Source organism: Equus quagga, chromosome 10 (genome assembly GCF_021613505.1).
Source record: "Equus quagga isolate Etosha38 chromosome 10, UCLA_HA_Equagga_1.0, whole genome shotgun sequence".
NCBI classification, from domain to species: Eukaryota; Metazoa; Chordata; class Mammalia; order Perissodactyla; family Equidae; genus Equus; species Equus quagga.
The window spans coordinates 112,718,895-112,741,770 of record NC_060276.1 but is presented as its reverse complement, the minus strand read 5'-3'; the positions used below and the strand labels follow the sequence as shown (position 1 = coordinate 112,741,770).

At 41.5% G+C, this 22,876-nt stretch overlaps 1 protein-coding gene across 5 annotated transcripts in view; it reads right to left on the bottom strand.

Moving 5' to 3' along the window:
* GPM6B (glycoprotein M6B) overlaps positions 1-22,876 on the bottom strand; it is a 151,833-nt gene that overhangs the window by 27,795 nt on the left and 101,162 nt on the right. For 2 of the 5 annotated variants that reach the window (XM_046673851.1, XM_046673852.1), the window contains exons 1-2: positions 17,652-17,727; positions 9,273-9,392 (exon numbers count right to left, since the gene is read on the bottom strand). The exons of 1 other annotated variant lie outside the window; for it this stretch is intronic. In XM_046673851.1, the coding sequence (XP_046529807.1) occupies positions 9,273-9,392; positions 17,652-17,712 (181 nt within the window). In that variant the 5' untranslated portion in view covers positions 17,713-17,727. Of the gene's footprint in view, positions 1-9,272; positions 9,393-17,651; positions 17,750-22,876 lie in introns of those variants that run through there. 2 more of the 5 variants (XM_046673854.1, XM_046673856.1) reach the window with 2 other exon arrangements.

Here is a 22,876-nt window from a genome sequence, read left to right as displayed (position 1 = left end):
GATAAGCAATTATGCAAAAGTAAAGATATGTTCCCATGGTGAGAATAAACAAATTCAAGAAACAGACACTTGCTAGGGTCTTCCTTTGCCTTTTGTGGGAACCGGCTTGGGTTTTCCTATAGACCATGTATGCGCTCTTAGCCTAGGAAAGTGGGGGAGCCAAGAATCAGGGAAACCGATGGTGAGTAGGGGAAGCTAGCTCTAAGTTCAGATGGCACTGATTTTAAGAGCATGGAGATCTGTAGGGTGTTCAAGAAATCTGAGAACTACCTGCAATATTAAGCTTTAGCAGCACTCAATCTCCTTAACCATCTGGGCGACAGCGTCTGTGCTTTCCTGGATTCCACTGAATTCAATGAGTGCCTGTTAAATTGCTGCTGTATGCCAGGCACCATGCAGGGGGCAGCAGGGGCTTGGTTGGCCCTGCCCGCATTGACACTTTGGAGTGGGGTGAGGGAGAGAAACACCTAAGAAATCATTGAAGTAGGATAAAAAGAGAGGTGACTCAGGGACACAGGGAGTGAGGTAAGGACAAGTCTCCTTGGTCTAGTATGGGGAGCTACAGAAAGGGTGTGTGGGTGACAGTAGTGTAGACAGGCCTTGCCTGTCTGTAGTGTCAAACAGACGAATCCCATGGTTAGGACAGATGGAAAAGCATGAGGGAAGGCGAGCGGGCCCAACGTGGGGAGAGCTCAAGGTGTGGCTGAGTTTATGGAGGACACCAGGGCAGTAGCTGGGGAGAAGCTGGGGAGAAGCTGGAGAGGCAGGTGGGACCCCGCTGTGGGAGGCCCTCACGCCAGCCTGAAGCCTCGTGAGCTTCATTTTGCAGGCAGTGGGGAGAGAGGGAAGGCTTGCGAGCAGGCGAGTGACATGATCCGAGGTATGCTTTTAAGAGATTAATCTGGCGCTGCTGTGTAGGCTGGATTGGAGTGGGTGCAAACCAAACTTTTCTACTGTAGGTGGTAGCAGAATGGATCTTTCTGAGTTTTATTCAAAGGGCACAGGGCATATTCAATGAAGGCAGGAAGGATGAAAATCAGACAAAGCTTGGAGCTATTAAGCAGTAAACGTCACACAACATTTTACAGAAATGGCTTAGCGAGAAACAGTGGGAGAATTAATGTGAACAAATCTTCATAAGGGCCATTCTAGAAAATTTAAACTAATCCAGAGAGACAGAAAGCAAATCAGAAGTAGGTGAGAGGGAGGGCTTACAAAGGGACAGGGAAACTCTGGGACTGGACACGTTACCATCTTGCTTGTGGTGCTGGTTTCACGGGCACATACATATGTCAAAGCTTATCAAATAGGCCACTTTAAATATATGCAGTTTATGCATGTCAATTATACCTCAAAAATGTTTTAAAAAACCCCCTCTACTTCTTAAGTTTGATTTTTACAAAAGACATTAGTAATTTTAAAAGGTTGCAAATCCTTTTTGAAAGCTAAAGATTGGCAAGCAAAAGGCAGAAGCCACAACAACCTGGGTGGGGTGGGCTGGGGGGACATAGCCTTGTGGCTGCAGAACCTTCCGGCTCCCCCTACTTGGTGATAGGAAAGTAAAGGGGTTATCGTCACTAAGGAGAGAAGACAAGTGCTGTAAGGAGACAAAGGATGCATTTCCATTTTGAAATGTTTATACAGCTTGTGGTAGGCAGCCTCCTAAGATGCCCCCAAGGATCCCCACCTCCCGATATTCAGACCCTTGTTATCTTCATTGATGGGCTGGATCTAATCACTCGCTTTCCTGATTTGGTTTCAAAAGACTATGACTTCTGTCTTGTTAGCACTCTCTCTCTTGCTAGCATACTCTCTTACCCACTCACTTGCTGTCTCTGATGAAGCCAGCTGTCATGTCATGAGGGAGCTATGAGAAAGCCCACATGGGAAAGAATCAAGGGAAGTTCTGGGCCAACAGCTAGTGAGGGACCGAGGCCCTCAGTACAAGAGCCTGCAAGGAACTGAGTCCTGCCAACAACCACAGGAGTGAGTTGGGAAGTGGATTCTCCCACAGTTGGGCCTTCAGATGAGACTGCAACCTCGGCCAGCACTTTCGCTGCAGCCTCATTAGAGCCCAGACTCCCAACCTACAGAAACTAATACATGTTGTTGTTTCTAGCCACTAAGTTTAAGATTAATTTGTTATGCAGCAAGAGATAACTAATTCACAGCCTCAGCTCTGGCATTTGCCTACAGCTCTACAACAGAATCTTTCTGCATTTTTTTCACACACAAAGATGCAATGACAATATAAAAACATCAAGAGGAGTCTGCTTCAAATTCAATAGCACTGTCTGCTAAGGATGTGGCAATTTGGTTTTGGGCATCTTGATAGTAAACATGTATACAACATGTTACAATATAAACATGTATACAAATTGCCTTTGAATTTCAAGTTTATATTGTTCTTCAGAAAGATATTTGAACTGAAACGACACCTTACTGAAGATATTATAATGAAGTGCTATTTTCTTAACTAAGGTTATGATCCTTTATGTATATAGCAGTGGTGGTCAAACTTTAGTGTGCATCCGAATCGCCTAGGGAGCTTATTAAAACATAACAAATTCCTGGGACCCACCCCACTGAGGGTGGGTGGGGCTTGGGAATCTGAATGTTCAACCAGCATCCTTGGTGATTCTGATTCAGGGCATCGGAGGCCAATACTTTGAAAAATCACTTAAAGAAATGATCCTCAATATTACACTTAATAAAATATCGATCATCTTTTACATATCACAGAAAATAAAACTTGCTAAAGTACACTGAATGGAATAATAGAAGAAAACAGCTCCATGACATCCATTTAACAGAACTCGGTTTATTATGGGAACACTCAGAGAAGGACCTGAAAGAGGCCAGAGGGCTGAGCTTCCAGAAAGAGCCAAGGGACCCTCTGAAGAAGGGCTGAGCTTTAGTCTAAAGCCTGTGAACGATGGGAGCAAGGATTCTGGAGCCTGGAGAGAAGGTGAGGGATCTTGGATGGAGATTTTAGGAAACCTAGTGGCTAGCAAAGTTGTAGATGTTGCCTACCATAAGTAGATTGAATTTGCAACGTGTGCTAAAAATGTAATTGCTCTAAGTTAGGGGTTGACAATTTTTTTCTGTAAAGGGCCAGACAGCAAATATTTTTGCTTTGTAGGGCATAGAGTTGCAACCACTCAATTCTGTTGTTGTGGTAGGAAAGCAGCCACAGACAATCCCTAAATGAATGGGTGTGGCTGGTTCTAATAAAATCTTATTTACAAAACAGCAGTGGCTGGCATCACCAGCCTGGTCAGTCAAGTCCTCACAGGAGTCTATGATCTCCATTTGTGGCCATTGGGAAAGAGCACATGAATGTAAACGGGGTTGTTTTAAGACCAGGGAAAGGCTCATTTTGATCCCATTACTTCTCCTACCAGCCTGACATTTCACCACTAGAGTTACTCCTTGGGGTGAAAGCATTCTCCGTGGAAGTTCCCAGATAAAATGCAAGCATGATGATCTTTAGAGAAAGTCTCATCCCACCTAAACGACTCTCTGACACCCAGAGCCTTCTGTTCAGTACAAAAGCCATTTTATATAAGTTTTGATAGACATGGAAACACACGGGGGTGTGTGTGTGGCTTATTGGTGAGTGAAGAGAGCCACCCAAAAGGATGCAGCCTGGGGACGTGGGAAGATCCTAGCCTCTCGCAGCAGACTTCAGTCGCTTCCCAACTACTTCACAGTATCGTCAGTTAGCTCTAAGGGTGACAAAAGATTCAAAACAAAGTTAATTTTAATTCACTCTAACTGAAAACATATGACACGTGAGTTATCATAAAGGAAGCGAAGACCAGATGTCACTATTTCTAAAAGACTGAGAATCACCTCTTCGAATAATCCCAGTTGTGTCCCTAAAACCAGATGTTGTGCCTGATAGAAAGTTCCAGATCAACACTCAATACTGATCGATTTGCTTTTATGGCTTTCTTTGTTTGCCTGATCTGAGCTGAGGAACAGACCCAAGACCAAGAGGCAAAGGGAGGTCTGTATGTCACAGACACAGTCAGCCCTGGTTCCAAAATCAAGTGCGAATCACATACTAACAGTACAGCTGGTAAAAAAAAAACTGAACATTTGTAAACAATCAAGGAACTATATATATATATGGCTGATATAATAGTCTTTGGTAAATAAGCTTTAAAATAGTTAACGACTCTATATGGCACATTTTTTGTGGAAACTGCAGGTGACTTGAAAAAGTTGATCCACAGTGGAAAACAAAATGCAAAGAACTCTAAAAAAAAAACCAAAAAAACAAAAAAAAAAACACCTCAGAAACGTTATAGCATCAACCTGAGCTACAAAATGCTTGCAATGTGTCCACGTTCACCTCCATTTAACCTGAAACACCTTGAGTAACTGGAAGCCGTCAGACTGACTCAGAGCTTCCCCTGGCTTAAGCTGTGCAAACAAAGAAAGCTTTTCCAACCAGACTCCGGGGAAGAGAGAGGCCCCACCATCAGAACTCCACACAAGATCAGACCATTGGTTGTAATCGACACCCAACCACAGATGGAGGCTCAATGACGCACACACAAAGATTAATTAAGTTAATTAATGAATTAAATACATTTCAAGTGTTTTCAGAAAAGACCTCAAACTTAGTGGCCTTACAACCTTAGGTTAGGAAAGAGTGACACTGAAGAACAATAACAAAAATCCAATGGCATTTCCCAGGACCCTTATATCCACAGGTGTCACTCTATAAAGCGGATCCATGAGAGAGAAGTCCTAAGTTCAGCCTAGTGGGGGCCAGAGGGATAAAGGCTGGAGATCTCAAGGGGCCTGCCTTCTCAGGTCACACCTGCGCAGATACACAGAACCAAACAGTGTGACCTGAGTGACAGCAGTGAACAGGCGAGATATGCTTGCTCGTCCCTCCCTCCAGGTCCATGCCCCTCCATGGCTGCTGAGGAATCAATTCTTGGTAATGGAAATCCCAACATAAGGGCTTCCTGCTAAACTCTCAGCTCAACACCAAGGTTCCCCCATGCTTTCCCCACGCCCTCCATTGTAGTCTGTATGTGAGAAGTCTCTCCGAACTTCTTGAATTGCCTATGCCCATCTAAACCGAAGCATCAGAGTAATTTGGATTTGCGAGATGGGCAGAGGGGAAACTGGTGATTGGTGAAGGGGGTAGTTTTTCTACTCTTCTGTCAGACTGAAGGCTGAACTACAGACTTACCAGTGTAGGAATAGTCCTTCCTGGTCCATTAGCTTATGGCCTATGCTAAGTAACAGCATCTTGCATGTCACTGGATTGTATCAAAAAATGTGATGAGGGACAATTAAGAATTTCTCCCAAGCTCCCATCAACGACTTCCTTCTTGCCCTCTCTTTGCTACAAGGGAACAAACCTTTCCCACGTTCACTGCCCCTCCCCCACTTTCCTTCACCAAGATTTTAAACAAAGGAATCAGAGGAAGCACACTTTGGACAGGTAGATAAGAGAATCAAAAGTCACTGTCCTTCAGGCTAACCAGACACGGTGCATTAATGACTGGCAATTCATTACTGACTGGCAATTCTTATACATGCCTCTCCGTAAAGAGAGAGGGAAAGAAGAATGAATACCTTAAGCAATTCCCTGTCTTTTCCAGAGATCAGAGATTTCTAGATCTCTTGAGGGTAAGTCTGCTTCTTTAATTCCTTCTGTCTTCTCCCTTCTTGCTCTTGGACCTTTCTCTAAAGTAGTGCTTCTCAAACTTTCATGTGCATAGGAACCATCTGGAAATCTTGTTAAAAATGCAGATTCTGATTGAGCAGGTCTGGGGTGGGACCTGAGACTCTGCATGTCCCCAGACCACACTTGGAAGAGAGGATCTAAATTCTCTCAGACTATACTCTGAAGCCTGTGTAACACAATCTACAGCTGCCTGAAGCACGCCCAACACGTTAAGCACAATATTCCATCAAACACAGAGGCAGCATTAACTATTCCGCCTTTCAATTGTGTCACCATCTCAGACCTCCATCTCAGGTCTAGGCCCCCAAGGCAGCATCGCGTGGGGTTGCCCGTGTGGCCATCCATCCTTCGATTTCCTGTAAGCCTAGAGAAGAGGTGGATATTACCTGGCCGAAGAAGTTAAAAAATGAAAAAATAAGAAAAGAAAAAGAAACAGATGATGAAGGTTTAACTATCCAAATGCTAAATATCCACTGGGCAGTCACACCAAAAAGAAAAACATGAAAAAGTCAAAGCAAAGGAAACTGGAACCACCAGTGTAGGAATAGTAGAACCAGTGTAGGACTTTTCCAGTGGGGAATAAGGAAGTAGGGGGCAGGGGGGTGAGAGGAGGTGGTCTCTGCTATCACAACTGAGTGGGAAAGGCATTTTCCTTCGGCAAAGATCTCCTGGTCAGCCTGTATCAAAACCTCTTTTCTACCTTCCCCCACTGGAAAGAAATTGAGAACTCTGCAAAAAAAAAAAAAAAAAAAAAAAGACATAAGAGCCATATGGAATTCTCTATTTTTTCCTTCACACCATCTGGTTTGGGATCTAAGTACAGAATGGCAACTGCATTGATTTAGGAGCCAACAAAATCTCCAAGCAACTAGGAAGGCAGTAACACGGCGGGGTCTGGTGCCCTCACTCCAGGGCCTGCACTGTATTCTTTAAACTATCCTACGCAAGGTCCCTGGGGCTGGCTCCAGACACAAATGGTCCCAATGTGTGTGCCACGGAAGCATATTTCTTCCAATGATTTCAGTCAATGAACACAAAAAGTTCAAACTACGTGTGGTTGGCGACTGTTTCAGGATCCAGGAAGATGATTCTATTAATCAAGTTCAGTGATTTCATTTCTCCCCCTCAGACAAGAACCTGCTTGATCATGTAATTCTCACATGAGATATCACCAGCAACCTGATACTATTAGAATTCTACAATTTCTCACATACCAAAATTCCAAAAACTCTAAAAACAAAGTCATTTTTTTTTGTCTAGCTCATCTGGAGCAAAACCTGTTCTGATCTGAAACTACCTGGTGCCAAAACCTGACCTGAATGGACAAGAGGCTGTTTACAGGTTTCATTGCCCCAACTTGGGCTCTCCACCAAGATTAACATGATGGATTTGTGGGAGCCCACTGACCTTGCTGGTGGTATTGAGAAGCACGCAGTGTGTGTGCCATGTTGCTTTTCAAAAACCCAAACTCATCTAAATTCTGAAACAAATTTGGCCCCAAAAGTTGCGGAAAAGAAATTGGAGCTTTGCATTTTTCTTCTCAGCTGCCACTGCTGCTTAGAATGCCTGTATTCCGGCGTTCATCAAAGCACAGAAGTCTTATTCCAATGCTTGTACAGGCAACTGCTCAACCGGCGGGCAAAACTCATCAGGAGCAATTGATAGAGGGTTTTCCCCTAATAAGATATTGATGTGTACTCTTTATCACAATCCAGGAAGGATACTTAATCTTTTTCTCCATTTCCAACTGGCCTAGTATCTTCCAACACATTCTTAAAATGAAGGCCATTCTCTCTCAAGTAGTAGTTTCTGATAACTTGGGGACCTTCTCGTCATGTTAACAAATACCCTTCTCTCTCGTTCTCCGCCATTGAATTGTTCACATCTAATGGTGCTTTTGCTTTTCGGTGGGGAAGCTTTTTAAAAACAGCTTTATTGAGATATAGTTTACATATAAAATTCATCTGTTTTAAGCATACAATTCAATGGTTTTGAGTAAATTTACGGAGTTGTGTAACCATTGCCACAATCTAATTTTAAAACATTTCCATCACTCCAACAAAGATCCCTTGAATCCATTAGCAGTCACTCCCCATCCCTCCCCACCTTCTCTCAGCCTCTGGCAAACACTAATCTACTTTCAGTCTCTATGGATTTGTCAATTCTGGAAATTTAATATAATGGAATCATACAATATTTGGTCTCTTATGTCTGGCTTCTTTTACTCAGCATAATGTTTTTGAGATTCATCCAGGTTGTAGTATACATCAGCATTTCCTTCCTTTTTATTGCTGAGTAGTATTCCATTGTAACGGATATATCATGTCTAATGCAACTCTTCATTCTTTAAAGGATCTATGAGGACAAATGTCTGATGTCACATCTTGCTCATTTTTTCTCACCAGCACCACACAGGCACACGCAGAGCTGCTGCCTAATAGCCAGACGTCAAATGAAGGAATGCATAATTCAAGATGTAGAACTAAATCCAAAATTAGATTTCACGTTAATTAACCTAAAGCCTCAATTTAGGTTTGAAAAGAAAAGGTTTTGTTAAATTAATTACAGGTGTTATGACTATAATTCAATGAGTGCCTTATGTCGTACCTCAGGATTGCTTTCTGGAGTTGTAGGTTCTACACTATCATTTTGGATTTATTCGTGAAAAAGTAAGCAACTATTTGGGAAAATGATGCTATGGGTTCACTCAAAATCATAGCAATACTTTAAGCCTGTTGCGTTTGTTTGACGCCCCCACCATCCCTTTAAATATACGTTTTAAGTAACTTGAGGTCATTGAGCTTCAGCTAACTGAACTGAGTATGAAGACATGTATAGACTTTGGGACTATGGAGGGTGGATGTTCATATTGCTCAGCATTCTCCCCCTTCTGGGTCCCCAGATAGGCTGATGCGCATTTCACCCAGACCCAGCACCTAGCAGTTCTAAGAGCTAAGTGTTCCTCGTGAGCAAGGAAACTGGAAACCAGACCCAGTGGACCTACCTGATGGGATCGAGTACACACTTATCTGATCCTCATTTCATGGGCTTTGATTTTTCCTTCTCAAAGGCAATGACTGATGTTAAGTCAGAGTGGTGCAAAGCAGTGGGGCTGGGAAGTCACTTGGGGACACTCATGGTACTCTTGGAGTCAAGGCTCCTTGAGTGTCCTGGACCAGTTCTTGGTCCCATGGAGGACAGGTATGACACCTCTCCCCCGCATTACTGGTTCAGACATTGGAAATTCCATGGTTAACCCAAAGACATATCTCATTGTATACCGCTCCTTTCGAGAAGAAGAGGTGAGGGTGAGCAAAAAGGGGAGCAGGGAGAAGAAAGAGGTGAAAGAGGTGAAAGATGGGGTGGAATGGAGAGGAGGAGAGAAAAAGAAAGATGATTTAAAAAATTCTAAAGGGCCAATTCCACCCACACCCTTGTGAACAAATTAATGCATCAAGCAAAACAGAAAATATCACCAAACTGAAATATCCATGACAAATAATATTAAAGATAACAGTTGACTTGCTATTAGAATTCACCCCGAGGCTGTATTTACCTGGACTGCTCAAGGGGCTAGCCCTGTCCCCCAGGGTTGGCACAGGATGGTACTGGTGGTTCTTTGAGCCTGGGTACATCCAGTGGTACCTGCCAATTTCCATTTCAGCTCTGCTGTTCACTGCCAATTTCAGGTGGCAAAGAGTCAGTGTCTCTATCTCCAGCAAAGATTCTATATCAGCATTTTAATTTATTCTTTTACCATAAAGTTAAAGGAAATGGGGAGGTTAAAAATTTGCTATTGAAATGCAACCTGACGGTACCATCTAATCAACTCAGCATAATAAATTGAGAATGTTGGAGTCTCCTTCTCCATTTTTGAATGTAAGTTTATAGAAATCACCAAAATTTTCTTTTCTTTCCTTATTTTCTCCATCTCCCCTTTCCCCCCTTAGAATGCTCATTTTGGGCAGACACTATAATGAAAATCTGGCCTCTCAAATAATACTTTTCTGTTTATTTCACTTTCAGACCCACAGAGCGCCATAATTACTGCAGCTACAGAATCCAGGCTCATTCTCCATAATGGTACCCAGTCCCAGCTTGAAAATCTATCAATTAACCCCATGGTCTGCTGAATCTTGGATGAAACTCCTGTCCTCCCACTGACATCTGTGGTATTCTCTGTCACCTCATCTTAAGCTCAGTACTTCAGAGTCTAGAAAGTTCTGGATTAAATCCTGTTCCAATCAATCATCTCTCAGTGTTTTAAAGAGAAAGGGCTGCTGGTCTTGGGCTGGAACCACTGCTTACTCACAGACAAGGTGACAAATGGCCTCCTGGGACTCAGGTCCCTATCTGGTAATATGACCGTATTTCTCACTTCTTAGGGAATTAGAGAGAAAAATATCTCCCAATTTGCCTGATACAGAGTAGGCTGCTGGTAACTATTAGTCGAATTACAATCTTGAAATCCATAAGAGGTCACAAGGTCACTATGATCAGTTTATATTTGAGAATCCCATAAAACCTAATAAAGGGTTACGTCTTCTAGGGTGCCACAAATATTAAAAAAAAAAATTCTGACATTGACGTGGGTAATTACTCCACCAGAAGATGAGGTTACAATGCTCCATGTGGCACCTCAGATCGCTGGAGATAAGGACCAAGCAGACAAGCACATTGCGGGGCAAACCCCAAATGCCCTGACCAGGTACGCTGGAAACCTCGCAAAGCCTTCACGAAATCCCAACTCCACTCTCCACCATCTCTGAAAACATTCAGGGTATTTCCGACTGGGAAACAGAGACATACTTTTCTAGGTGGTGTTTTAAAGAAATACCTTTTTGGCTTCAAGATAAAGTAAAAATGTCTTTTAAAGTCATTTAAGGGAAAAAAAAGATGCTAGGACAATACTGCCCAATGACAGTATTTTTGCTCCTGCTGTTTCTGTTGTGATGATGACAGTGATGTTGATGATGGTGGTGATGATGATGATGAGGATGATGACAGCCGTAATTTACGGAGTGCTTATGATGCGCTAGTCATCATTCAAAGCACACTGCACCCGTTCCTCATTTGTCACCACCATCTTAGGAAATAGGTACTATTATTATTCTATCTTTACAAATGAAGAGCTGAGGGCAATGAGAAGGTGAGTCCCTTGCCCCTGATCATGCAGCCAGGGGGTAGAGAAGCCTGGGTAGAAACCTGGGCAACTTGGCTCCAGAGGGCACAGTTTTGAAGGCACCACAATACCCTACCACGGACTGTGCATTTGCTGCAATCATCCACTCTTTTGCTGAAGCCATGGTTAGCGCAACAAGAGTTTTTCTGAGGTCCATTTGAGGTGAGCTGTGCTTCTGTGGCTCCTCAAGAAATGTTTCAGGTCTCAAGCTACTAATGCTGTTTCAGGGTTCTGAAAACCTCTTAACTCTCAGCCTTCCCTGGATTTAGACTTTTGCTTTACTGTCCAGGAGATTCTTTCTCAGACATGGGTTGTACCACATTCTCTGAAAGCAAAACAACCCAGTGCGGCTGGTAGAAAGAACCAGAAGAAGGTCAAGTCGCCTCACGATATGATCTGATCTCTTAGTAAAATGGCTGTGAGCCCTTGGCATCGACCTCAAGCAAGAGGATTCCAAGTAGCTCAACCACTTCTGATCTGAAAAATTTCATCGTCCTTTAAAAAAATTTCTCTCTCCATGCCCCCTTACCTCCCACAGTAGGTGCCCAAGAAATGTTTGGTTGAATAAATACTTGGTTGAATGCAAGGGAGCACCCTGGGACTCTGGACCAAGAAACGGCTCTCCAGGTCCCCCACCACACTGACCTCACCCAAGCCAGGCCATGCACTTCAGGGAATCTGTGCATAGGATATATCCATTCTCTGTCCTCATCTCCTTCCGTAGATGGGGAAGTCTGCAGACATTTGGGCAACGAAGGCTTCTAGGCAATGGCAATGAAAAACCACGGACTGCCCAATGCTAACGTGTTTTCTGAGAAAAACATGGTGGCCATGCCTGAGATGCTTAATTCAGCATAATACTACCAACTCCAGTAGATCTGGAGATGGGATCGGCAAGTGGAGGGACATTTTCCAATACTTCTGGGAAGGCCTTTTTGCAACAGTAAATCTTTAGCTATGAAAGAAAAGAAAATCATGTCTGTTTTATATTTTTGAGCCAAACCTAACTAAAGACATTAAATATAAAATTACTTCTAAAATTTCAAAGAATACAGCATATATTTTGTTTAAAGGAACAGGGTTCTAACACTTAGAAGGGAGTCACATGATTCCAAGGAGAAGCCTCAGCTTGAATGGTATATTAAAACACTGTCGATTCTGGGCAACTGGCAAGAAATGGGAAAATGTGCACACCCAGGAAAATCCTGGTTTATGCCCTACAGAGGGAAGACTGCAAATGTTCACCTTAGAGAGTAGAAGACAGGGATGGGCAGGAGACCAATCCATATTCTTGAAGAAGCACAAAAAAACTGTGACATCTGAGATACTATTTCTGGTTGGGGCTGAGGTGAGCGGTGGTGGCTGATGGTGATAGACACAACTGTGAGTGGGCATCACCAAAGGTGAATATGAAACAAATGATGGAAAATGGGGAAAGGAAAATAAAACAATGCCTTGTATACTTTTTTCATTTACTTAGATAATGTGATTTAGTGACAAGGCTGAATAACTAGCTGCAGCCTGCTATACTTTCTAGCATCTAGGAAATTATCACCGGAAGCAAATAAGTGACAAAGACTAAGCTTCCTAGAAAGACCATATTCCCTCGGCAAGGTCTTCGAAAGCTGTGTCTGCCATCCTTCATTTTCAGCTATTATTTAAAATATTAAAGGAAAGTTATAACAACACTATAGAATACAGCAGGCATCAGCAAACAATGGCCACCTGTGTTTGTAAGTAAAGTTTTATTGGAACACAGCCACATCCATTTGTTTAGACACTATCTATGGCTGGTTCATGCTACAATGGTAGATTTGAGTAGTTACTGGAGAGACTGTGCGGCCCACAAAAGCTAAAATATTTACTCTCTGGCCCCTTACGGAGGAAGTGTGCTAACCTTTGATACAGAATATAGCTAGTAAGGCTTGACTATACAAAGAAGTTAATGCAATTAATCAAATCAGCCTACAAAATAGGACATTATTTTCTTTTCCTTTATTACATGTTCTCTGAAGAGAAATATCAGTGTGATGGCTAAGGATCAAAATTCTCCTCTCTGGCATTGTCGTCTGCTATTTAATCTGCCACCAGTCAGCAAAATTATGGTGAAAACCAAGATTATACTAGACATAACGGTCCCCAAGAAGAGATAGCACCCTTCTATGCCCATGATGTGAGCTCAGAGGACGGATGAGGGTTCAAAGGAAAACATTATTAAATGAATAAAAAAATGAAGAAGTGAATGAACCACCAGGTACATCGTGAAGCTAGGATTGCAGCTTCCCTCTCTCAAAAGTCAGTGGGTGTCACCTTCCTCCACCATCCCATAGCCATCCCTAGTCCCAGTCAACCATCTTACATGGATGTACGTTTGCTCTCAAGAAGAAAAAAGCAAGAGAGTGTCTTTGAAACAATCCAGTTAATCACCAGTCCCAGTGAGGGGAAATTTACGTCATGGGGACAACTGGCTATTTCACACGTTCTCCAATACATAAGGCTAATGAGTCCTTTGATTAAGATTATTTACTCTAAATTAACCTGTACCTCCAAATAACAGAGAAACATGATGTTTAAAATTACAATCTGAATTCAAAATTTCCACTCAATTTCAAGGAAGTCAAATCTAAATTTCCAAAAATGGGTCAGAATTCTTTGTCTAATGAAATAACAAGGCCAAGTCTTAAAAAGTATGCTAATAGAAACAGTAATATAAAAGTAGGAGATGCACCAAATGACTCGTTGACATCTTCTCCACACTTACATATTCTAAAAAAACAACATAAAATAAAAGCGAACTGTATCCTACCTACCACATATGTCCAGCACCATCTGGCCGGCCATGCTTTCCTCTAAGCCTAGTCCCCAGACACCCTCTCTTCAAATGTCCTCCTTGGCAGATTCTCACAGGGAAAAACTGTATTTGAAACTTTCTCTGTACCATATTCATATAATCAAGTAGGAAAACATCAGTAAAAAATCTCAAAATTGAATAATTCATAGAGCACCAGGAATAGTGTAACACGTTAAATGTGTCCCTCTGGGTTTTTAGCATATAGGTCATATATTCTAGAGGAGTGCTTTTCTTCCTAAACAAAAAAGAAGAGGGGGCCAAAAGTACACACATTTTGCTAAATTAAAAAACCCCAAACATGCAAGAAATTATATTCACTTGATTAAAAAGATTTAAATGGATGTTAATTTTTTAATCGAGTCAACAATTTGAATTCACTTCTTACCTTGCCTACGTCCTATAATTTAAATTATACATTATTTCCAATTTACTACATTTTTCTTCCTATGTGGTTAGGAACTCAATTTGATGCCAGGAATTCCGGAATTTATTTCAGCAACGATTCGTAGGAGCTTAACTAGCCTGAGTGTAATTGTTTCCATAGATTCCAATTTCCTACATATAATAAAAATAATTTTCATCACAGATACTTAGGTTTTTTTCACACAATAGGGCAATTGATTCAGTTGTTTTCCTACCCCGATTACGCACTCCCAGCAATTCCAGAAGCATTGGTTTTCACAAATGAATTGAGATCAAGTAATACTCCACAGAAATAAATAGAAACCTAACTGTCCATCTCTTCATTACTGAGTCCCATGATCTGTTTCCTTTGATTCTGTCTTATTCATTTCCTCCACTTATTCCATTTCAGTGAAGCTGCTTACTCAATCCTCACACTTTGATCTAATTTAATGCTTCCAATTTAAAGACCATCATTTATAATAATTTGGCATTTCTTACATCCATCTGAGAAAACCTAATTGCTTTCCTTAAAAATTCCTGAATAACACTAAATATTCTCTGTGAATTTTGATCATCCAGTAGTGTTCCGTGACAAAAGCTATGAGACTGTTTCAAAAACACATATGCTTGCTTTTTTTCTTTTAAGGACTTGGATTATTTTTGTTTAAAATAGGAACAAAATCATTCTGATTTAGTTTAAAGAAACAACTGTCTTTGTCCTGCTGAAACTCTCAGGAAGTGGCACAAACTAGAAAAGTTGAAATCAATTTGTAAAGCTAAGTTTAATTTATATTCTCAATAAACACTGTAATAATTATCCAAAGCTGTTAATTCACAAGCTACTGGGTACTAGCCGTTGGACATTAATACCCCGAATTCAGAGACAGGTATTTCCCTGAGCACCAACTATTGAAAACAAATGGGAAAGGGGGAACAGGGGAGGAAAGATATATGTGCATTAAAAACTCTGTGGGAAGTGACAAAATGTGTAGGATTAAATTTAGTAAATTAGATCCCTTGCTAAAAGGCTTAAAAGAAAAAAAAAATCAGATCCACCAGCTTAAGAATTATATAACGCATTCTCTAATTATGTCGAAATTTTAAATGTTAGTTTCAATGAAGTAAACATTTATTTTACAAATTTAAAGTTAAATCTGAAGGAATACTGGAGCGACAAGCATGCACAAACATTTGTGATTACTGTCGTATGCCTGTGTGTGTGCCTTGAATGACAACGGGCGAGCAAACTGGGGACACTACAGAGATGATACTTGCGTGAGTTTTGACCTTGTGCAGCTGGCATGTGAACTTGTTGGTCTAAATGAAGATTAGTATGTAAGTCACCCTGCAGAGCAACATTTATGCTGGGTGGGTCGCAGAGCCATCACCACCCTTGTTGCTGCAGTAAATACATTCCCCGGCCTGGATTCTTACTTAAGCATGTACTATATACATGTGACGATCTCTTGTGTTAACTTGGTATTTCTGAATTACTTAACAAACAGCTAATGTTTACCAATTTGGCACTTTTTAAAGTTCCTCCAGGAATTATCTTTTACTTCTAATTTCATCTCTAAAACCACAGCTAATGAGTTTTCATATACAGATGGTCAATGGATGCAGTGGCAGCCTGTAGCTTTGGTATTAAATAATATTTAATTGACATAAAATAATAGCAGTCCATGAGACTAAATGACAATGAGATACACAATTGTACAGTAAGGATTTTATACAGTTTTATGCCCCTTGCTAGCTCTTGGGGAGAAAAACGAAAGGGATGTTTCTGCAGAGACCAGAATGGTTTTACCTGCTGCTGGCCAACACCATGTTAATAAAAAGTGAGTACTAAGCAAGGTCATCTAGTTTAGGAAAAAATTGCTATAAAATGCGATAGGCTTCACAACAATGCTATTACATGATTCTATCATCCCGCAAACTTCGTCTCTAATCGTCACGGAAATGAATCCCTAAACTTTTATCTCAGTTCCTCAGCTTCATAAATATTCCCAAGAGCGTCTCTTATTGCTATTTGGTCATTCGTGTAAATTAAAAATTTATACATGCAAGAAAAGGCAGGGTTTTTTTTTTTGTTTTTTTTGGCAGTTTGCTTTGTATTTTCCTTGGGGGACAGTAGGTTCGATCCAGGGATTGACTAAACTACCGATTTTAAAATTTAAGTGCTATGTACTTAATGCCACTTAATACACCTAAAAATGGTTAAAATGGCAAATTTTACGTTACGCATATTTTAACATACTTCAAAAAATAATTTTAAAAATGAAATTGTTTAGGATAAAATGTTATTAAAGTATTGTGTACAGAAGAAATTCCACATAAAAACAAACAGCCTCTAGGAAGCCTGCTGTTAAGGTGAAATTTACACGAAATTGATGGTTTTGTAGGTGTAAAATGGTTGACCATCAGCAATTTTGGACAGTTCAACCTACATATTCTTAAGTAAAACGTAGTTGTACCTCTATCCTGGAGAATTATTATTATTTAGTGACTGTCAGTGGATGCTAGGGCCATGAGAAATAACCTCAGCACGACAGCTTTTGATGAGAGCCACTGCGGGTACAGAATCCGTTTTTGTGCCTTTCTGACAGTTTCTAACTTTGGGTGAGGGAGATAAATTGCAATGCAGTGAGACGCCGTTAACCTAACAGTGGCCGAGCTGATTCTACGGGGTATCAAACACGAAATCAGTCATTACCTAGGAAAAGACAGATTAATTTTAGCCTCTATTTTCTGCCATTTTCTTACCGCAAAACGCTTATTTCTCCAAAAAAAACAATCCCATATGTCAGAACCGTGATATGTTCTAAGATTCTCTTTAAGGAACAGGACCTTTATCAATTTTCCTCCCCCAATTCTCTAGTCATAAATAGTGGAAGACCTCCCCGCCTTTCCATCAGCACTGGCGACAGAGCTGACAGACCCCCTTCTCAAGCTCCAACTGTAAATGGTTATTCTATGTCATACTCAGGGCCTGATACATGGAAATAGCAATTGTATTCAATAAGAAAATTAGAAAATATCCAAATCACTACAGCGTTAGTGGAACCAAAGCATATTTAATATATGTGCCTCTCCAGTTCCTCCTTGGCATCAGCAGAAAACAATGCACCCCACATCCCTGGAATATAACATGCAGAGCCTATGACCTAAGTTGTGACTCATTACATTAATTCAAAAAAGACAGTTTCCCCAATCCAGCCACCCAAGGTGACAAACTGCGGACATCCTTCTACGAAATACCATGTTCAGTAGGAAGATTTGGAACAGGAATGGATTGAAGAAAGGCTGCTCTATTAATTTAACACCAGCCTACAGGAAAAAAAAAAAAACAAAAACAAAAAAACCCACCACCCTAAAGCAAGCCCATGCCATAGGGATTGTTTCAGAGCTATTTTACAAGAGACACAAAACCGGGCTACCCCTTTTTAAGCACCCCCAGTGAAAAGCTTTAAACAGGCTATTGTCAGAGCACTGGGTACCTTTTCTCTCTTGGCTTTGTTCAGTATTTTCCTCGGCTGCAGTTTCCATGGCTGGCTTCATACCATCCACCAAAAATGCTTTTCCCCGCTCCCCCCAACACACACTCTTCCCCTCCTCTTCCTTTTCTTTTGGACTCCCCTCCGTCTCTTATTTACACCCGCGTGATTGAGAGGTTCTGTTCTTCACTACAGTAGATTACAGTCCCTTCCAAGATGCAAAAGTCTCGTCAGCGTCAATTTTCCCTCTGCCTACTGGTCCATAAAGACAGCTGCCAAGGAGCAGGCAGCCATACGTCACCGAGGATCCCAGTTATAAAACAGCCGTTCTGTGCCCGAGTGTGCCTCAAGTCTCAATGCGGCTCCAAGGGGGGAAGAACCCGCGCCCCCACCAGGGTCTTCCTTCTTGCTCTCCCACACACGCGCTCTGGCTCCCCTTTCTCCTAGCCAACTGCACCCAGTGAATGCTAATTAATTCTCCCAGGAAAGAACAGATTTGTGACATCAGAGGACGGGATGTGGAGGAGAAAGAAAAGAGCCCCCTCCCACCACGTGACTCAGCTGGTCAGCCACAGTGTATCTTCTCTCAGGAGAGCGCATATCTCTCCATAAGCAAACTCTTTCTTTCCCATGGGACTCCTTAATGGGGCAGCACAGTTTGATTTATTTCATTTATCCCTGACCTGGCAGAATATAATCAAAGCAATCAAAGTCTCTATTTTATTTGCTTTAATATGTGTCTTTTATACAATCTCTAGCTAGCTAGATTGACTGATTTGAAAATATATATATCAAAGATGGGAAAAAATACATTAAGCGGGAAGAAAACCCAAATATGGATTTAACAATAGCCGTGTAGCAATTCAGTATTAGAATCCATTCCTTGATGATACCTAACATATGTGATAGTAAGAGAAACTTTAGCTCGAGCCCAATTCAGAAGAAAGCACCCTTTCTTGTGTAAAAATAATCATAATATGCTACATATATATCTAGTTGACATTTTGGTGTTTTTTTGGAATGAAAATCAAAATACAGTGATTTTTCTTATTGGACATGGTTATTTCTATATGGAGCCTTATTCATTAAAACCTCCCTCACTTAAAGTCAAAAGAGTGTTTTCAAACTTATTCTAAATGTTCAGCATAAAGGCTAGTGTACCAATAATAATTTTGATCACTGGTTTCACAAGCCTTCTTGCATACGCCGATATTATTGAACAAACATTCTCAACCCATCCAAGCATATAAGCCTTTATCATGGTTATGGGCCATGTTTCCAAGCATCACTAATTTGTGCACCATTTTTTAAGCATTTACTTGACCCACTTACCTTCATTGTCCCTATCAAAAAATTTATAGAAACTCAAGTCAAATACAGGGATGACCATTGATAACCACAGGGTGAAGGGTACCCTGACCAAGAACAGAGTTTGCTAGCTGGCTGGGTTGAACATCTGTCTTAAGGGCAAACATAAAGACAAATCAGAGACCACCCTCTCCTAAAAAATCTCTCCCAGGTTTTGAGGGTTTGTTACTCAACACTTTAAAAAAATGTGTAAGATCCTGAATCAAAATCCTCCAACAACCTGATCTCTTAAGGCCTTAGTTTGAGATAATCCCCAAAGCCTTCTGCATTCAATACCTCTGGCCCTGCTAAACCAGAAAAGATTTCGAAAACCTGTTTAGCCTGTTTCAACATTTTCTTTTAATTTTACATCTCATTTTTCACTTTAATCATGGCACTAGAAGACCACACCCACGATCAACTATTCCCTTAAGTTGGGCCCCAGCCAATTTCGCTGTCTCAGGACGAGGGGATTGAGAAGCATGGCAGCTAAAATGTCAGTCTTTTGAAGAGCGATTCATCTGTGATGTAACTAGCTCATGGGAAAACCCGATGACGTGTCCAAGCAGGATGGTCTTAAACATTTTTGCAAAGATTACTCAGGCGCATTCAGACAGAAAGATGGCAATTATTGCTTTGTGACAGGCTCATTCTTCCTTAGCAGTTCAAGTGAGAACTAAAACCCAAACAAAATTCAATTCAGCACAAAAGGGGATAATTCTGTCTAGCTATGTTATTGGTTTTTATTTAAAAAATATCTAGCAAAGTCATTTAATTATAGAACTGGCAGAATAGAATAATTTTTTTGGCTATTACTTAAGAATATTATTTTTAAATGTTGACAAAGTGGGAAGGCAGAATATGGAAGCTGTTCTAAATTTAAGGACAACTCCAGTTCTGTATCATAGTCGGGGACATCAAAACCAGTGGACAAAACATTGACAATTTCTCCAGTTGATACCTTGACCTACTTTCACCCTGAAAACCACATGCAAGTGGACAATTCATCACTTTTATCTTGTTTACAACTTGGCTTTCTTTTCATTAGGCTGATAATGTGTGACAATTCTAGAAGTTACCATTGTATCACTTTATAAGCAACTTCAAAACTCACAGATGTTTATGATAAATCATTTGAATCAGAGAAAACGTGATAGAAAAAATGGTAATAGCAAGAAAGAAAACAGAGTGTACTTTTATAACATTTCTGAGGTATGTATCCATTTTTGGCCAGAAAAATTGGATATGTAGAGCGTGTAAGATGGGAAATGTCTCCCACAGCTGAAAAGAATTCTTTAAACCCCATGCTTTAAGGCAGTCTGGTTGAAGGTAAGAATACTTCTGAGAGCCAAAATAAGAATAACGAATATTGATACAAGATGGATGTATTTATTGAACCATACAAAATTGCTGATGTTGACCAAAAAGAACAGTAGTTTCACGTGGTTCAACTTATATAAGTCTTCTGTAGAATTCCAGCCAGTTCAGCAAACACGCACAGAATAACCTGTCAAGTGTTCTCATCTACAAGCAACACAGACATGCACAAGAGACAGTGCCTGTCTCCAGGTAACCCACAGGTTAATGGGACCCAGAGAACCCTCCTAAACCAGGGTGATCCCACCTGCTGCAAGCACTATGCGATCACCACAAAGATGGGAGGAGGGGAAGCACAGCTTTGCAGAGTTGAGCCGCTTACCGCAGTATGGTTAGAAACTTGCTGGGTAGGAAAGGGTATGGAAGGGCAGAGAAGGGAGAAGAGTAGGGAAGAGCAGGGGGGAGAAGAGTAGGGAAGGGGAAGAATGTTTCAGGAAAAACTGAACAGTATACAAAAAGAAAAAAAGGGTATCGTCAAAGTGTTGGGGAGATGATTTTTCTGACAGAGGGTTCAGAGCACAGGGTGCGTGTGGTGAGAGGGAAGTGAAGGGAGATGGCTGAACCAGTAGGGTGGGAACCAGGCAGGTTCAATGCCTTGCTAATCCTGGAGGCAGAGGGAGGAGATGGAAGGTTTGAAAGGAGTTCTAATCTGTGCTTCATGAAGGTCATTCTGTTGGTAATGTGAAAGACAGAGAGGGGCAGGGTGAGACTAGAGGCTGGCAAAGGAATTAGGAGTCTGGAAATAGCACAAGCAAGACAGGGAAGGCCTCAACTATGGCAGGGGGAGCAAGGGAACCTGGATGACATCTGATTGGATACCTATGCGTGGGGGTGGAAAAGGATGCCAAGGGGACTGTGGAGCTTCTAGCTCGGCTGAGTGAGGAAATGGTCACGCTATGAACCAAAATGGGGAACCAAAGAGGAGGAGGAAGTTTGGTAGAGGAGATGAGCATGTAGGGTTTTCAGGGCCCTGGAGCATCCTGCAGGCGCTGTCCAAGAGGCATTCAGGACTATGGCCCCAAAGGAGAGGGCCCGACCAGAGACCAGGATCTGGGAGTCCTTGGTGTAGAAGCAGCCTTGCAAATGCCACCTTCTCAGGGCACCCTCCTTGACTTTCTTGCCTAAAATAGTAGCCCTGTCATGCCCAATCTCTTTACTTGGTTTTGATTTTCATTATTGTTTTAACCATGGCCCAACACTGATTGATCTATTCACTTACTTATGTATTGACTCTCTTTCCGCTAGAATATAAGCCCGTTATGGGCAGAAATTTTTGTCTGTTTTGTTCTCTGCTGTATTACCAGCTTCTAGAACAGTTCCTGGCACATAGTTGGTCCTCAACAAATAGATGTTAAATGAATGGTGAACAAATGATCAGGGAGAGATACAGACTACAAATACATGGAGATGGGAATGTAAGGAACATTGACTTTTAAATATAAAGGTAAAGGAAAAACTTTAAAGGGAAGGTAAAAGAGACTGAGAAGGAAAAATCAGAAAAGCAGAGAACAAGGCCAAAGTGGGATTTTTGGAATTAGAAAAAGGTTCCATGAAGGGCAGGAAGTTAACAGTGTCAAACAGTGTCAAAAACTGTAGAAGGAGAAAAAAGGATGAGGATTGACAAGCAGAAAGTACCTTGTCCCACCAAATAGTCATTGGAACTTCCATGAGAAGGGTTTGGGTTGAATGATGGGGACAGGGGCAAGACTCCCAAGTCTTTTTCACAATCATTACTCTCAAAATAGGAGGCTCCTGTGGTTCAACTGAAATTTTAATCTCATACATAGGGCTTCATGCCCAGGCCTATACATCTTGGTCCAGTTTCCAACTTGTCAAGATAATTCGGATTTTTCTTCTATGATCTATTCCATTAATAATCTTCCCAGGTTTATTTTGTCTCTAACGATTCTGGTCACCAATTGGGGGTGTGTGTGTGTCTGTGTGTCTGTGTGTGTGTGTGTCTGTGTCTGTGTGTGTGTGTCTGTGTCTGTGTGTGTGTGTGTGTCTGTGTGTGTGTCTGTGTGTCTGTGTGTGTGTGTGTCTGTGTGTGTCTGTGTCTGTGTCTGTGTGTGTGTGTGTGTGTGTGTGTGTGTGTGTGTGTGTGTGTGTGTGGTGGAGGAGTTTCCTCACACCCCCAAGTAATTCTCCGATACCAGCAGGGTGTCCTGCACTTCAACTCAATTCTGACACTATCTATCTGGAGATAGCATCAGATCCTCCTACAAGACCGTCCTCCTCCATACCCCCACTTCAGATGCCAATCTCAAGTCCAGGTTGTCATCTGTGCTTCTGACTGACCAGTTAGAGATCAGAGGTTCCAACGACCTCCACCCCGGGTTCCATCGATTTGCTAGAGTGGCTCACAGAACTCAGAAAAACATTTTACTTACTAGATTACTGGTTTAGTATAAAGGATATGAAGGGATATGAATCAACGGCTAGATGAGGAAAGCACAGGACAAGGTACAGGGAAATCCACGCTCACTCACAGTGTGCAACTCCCC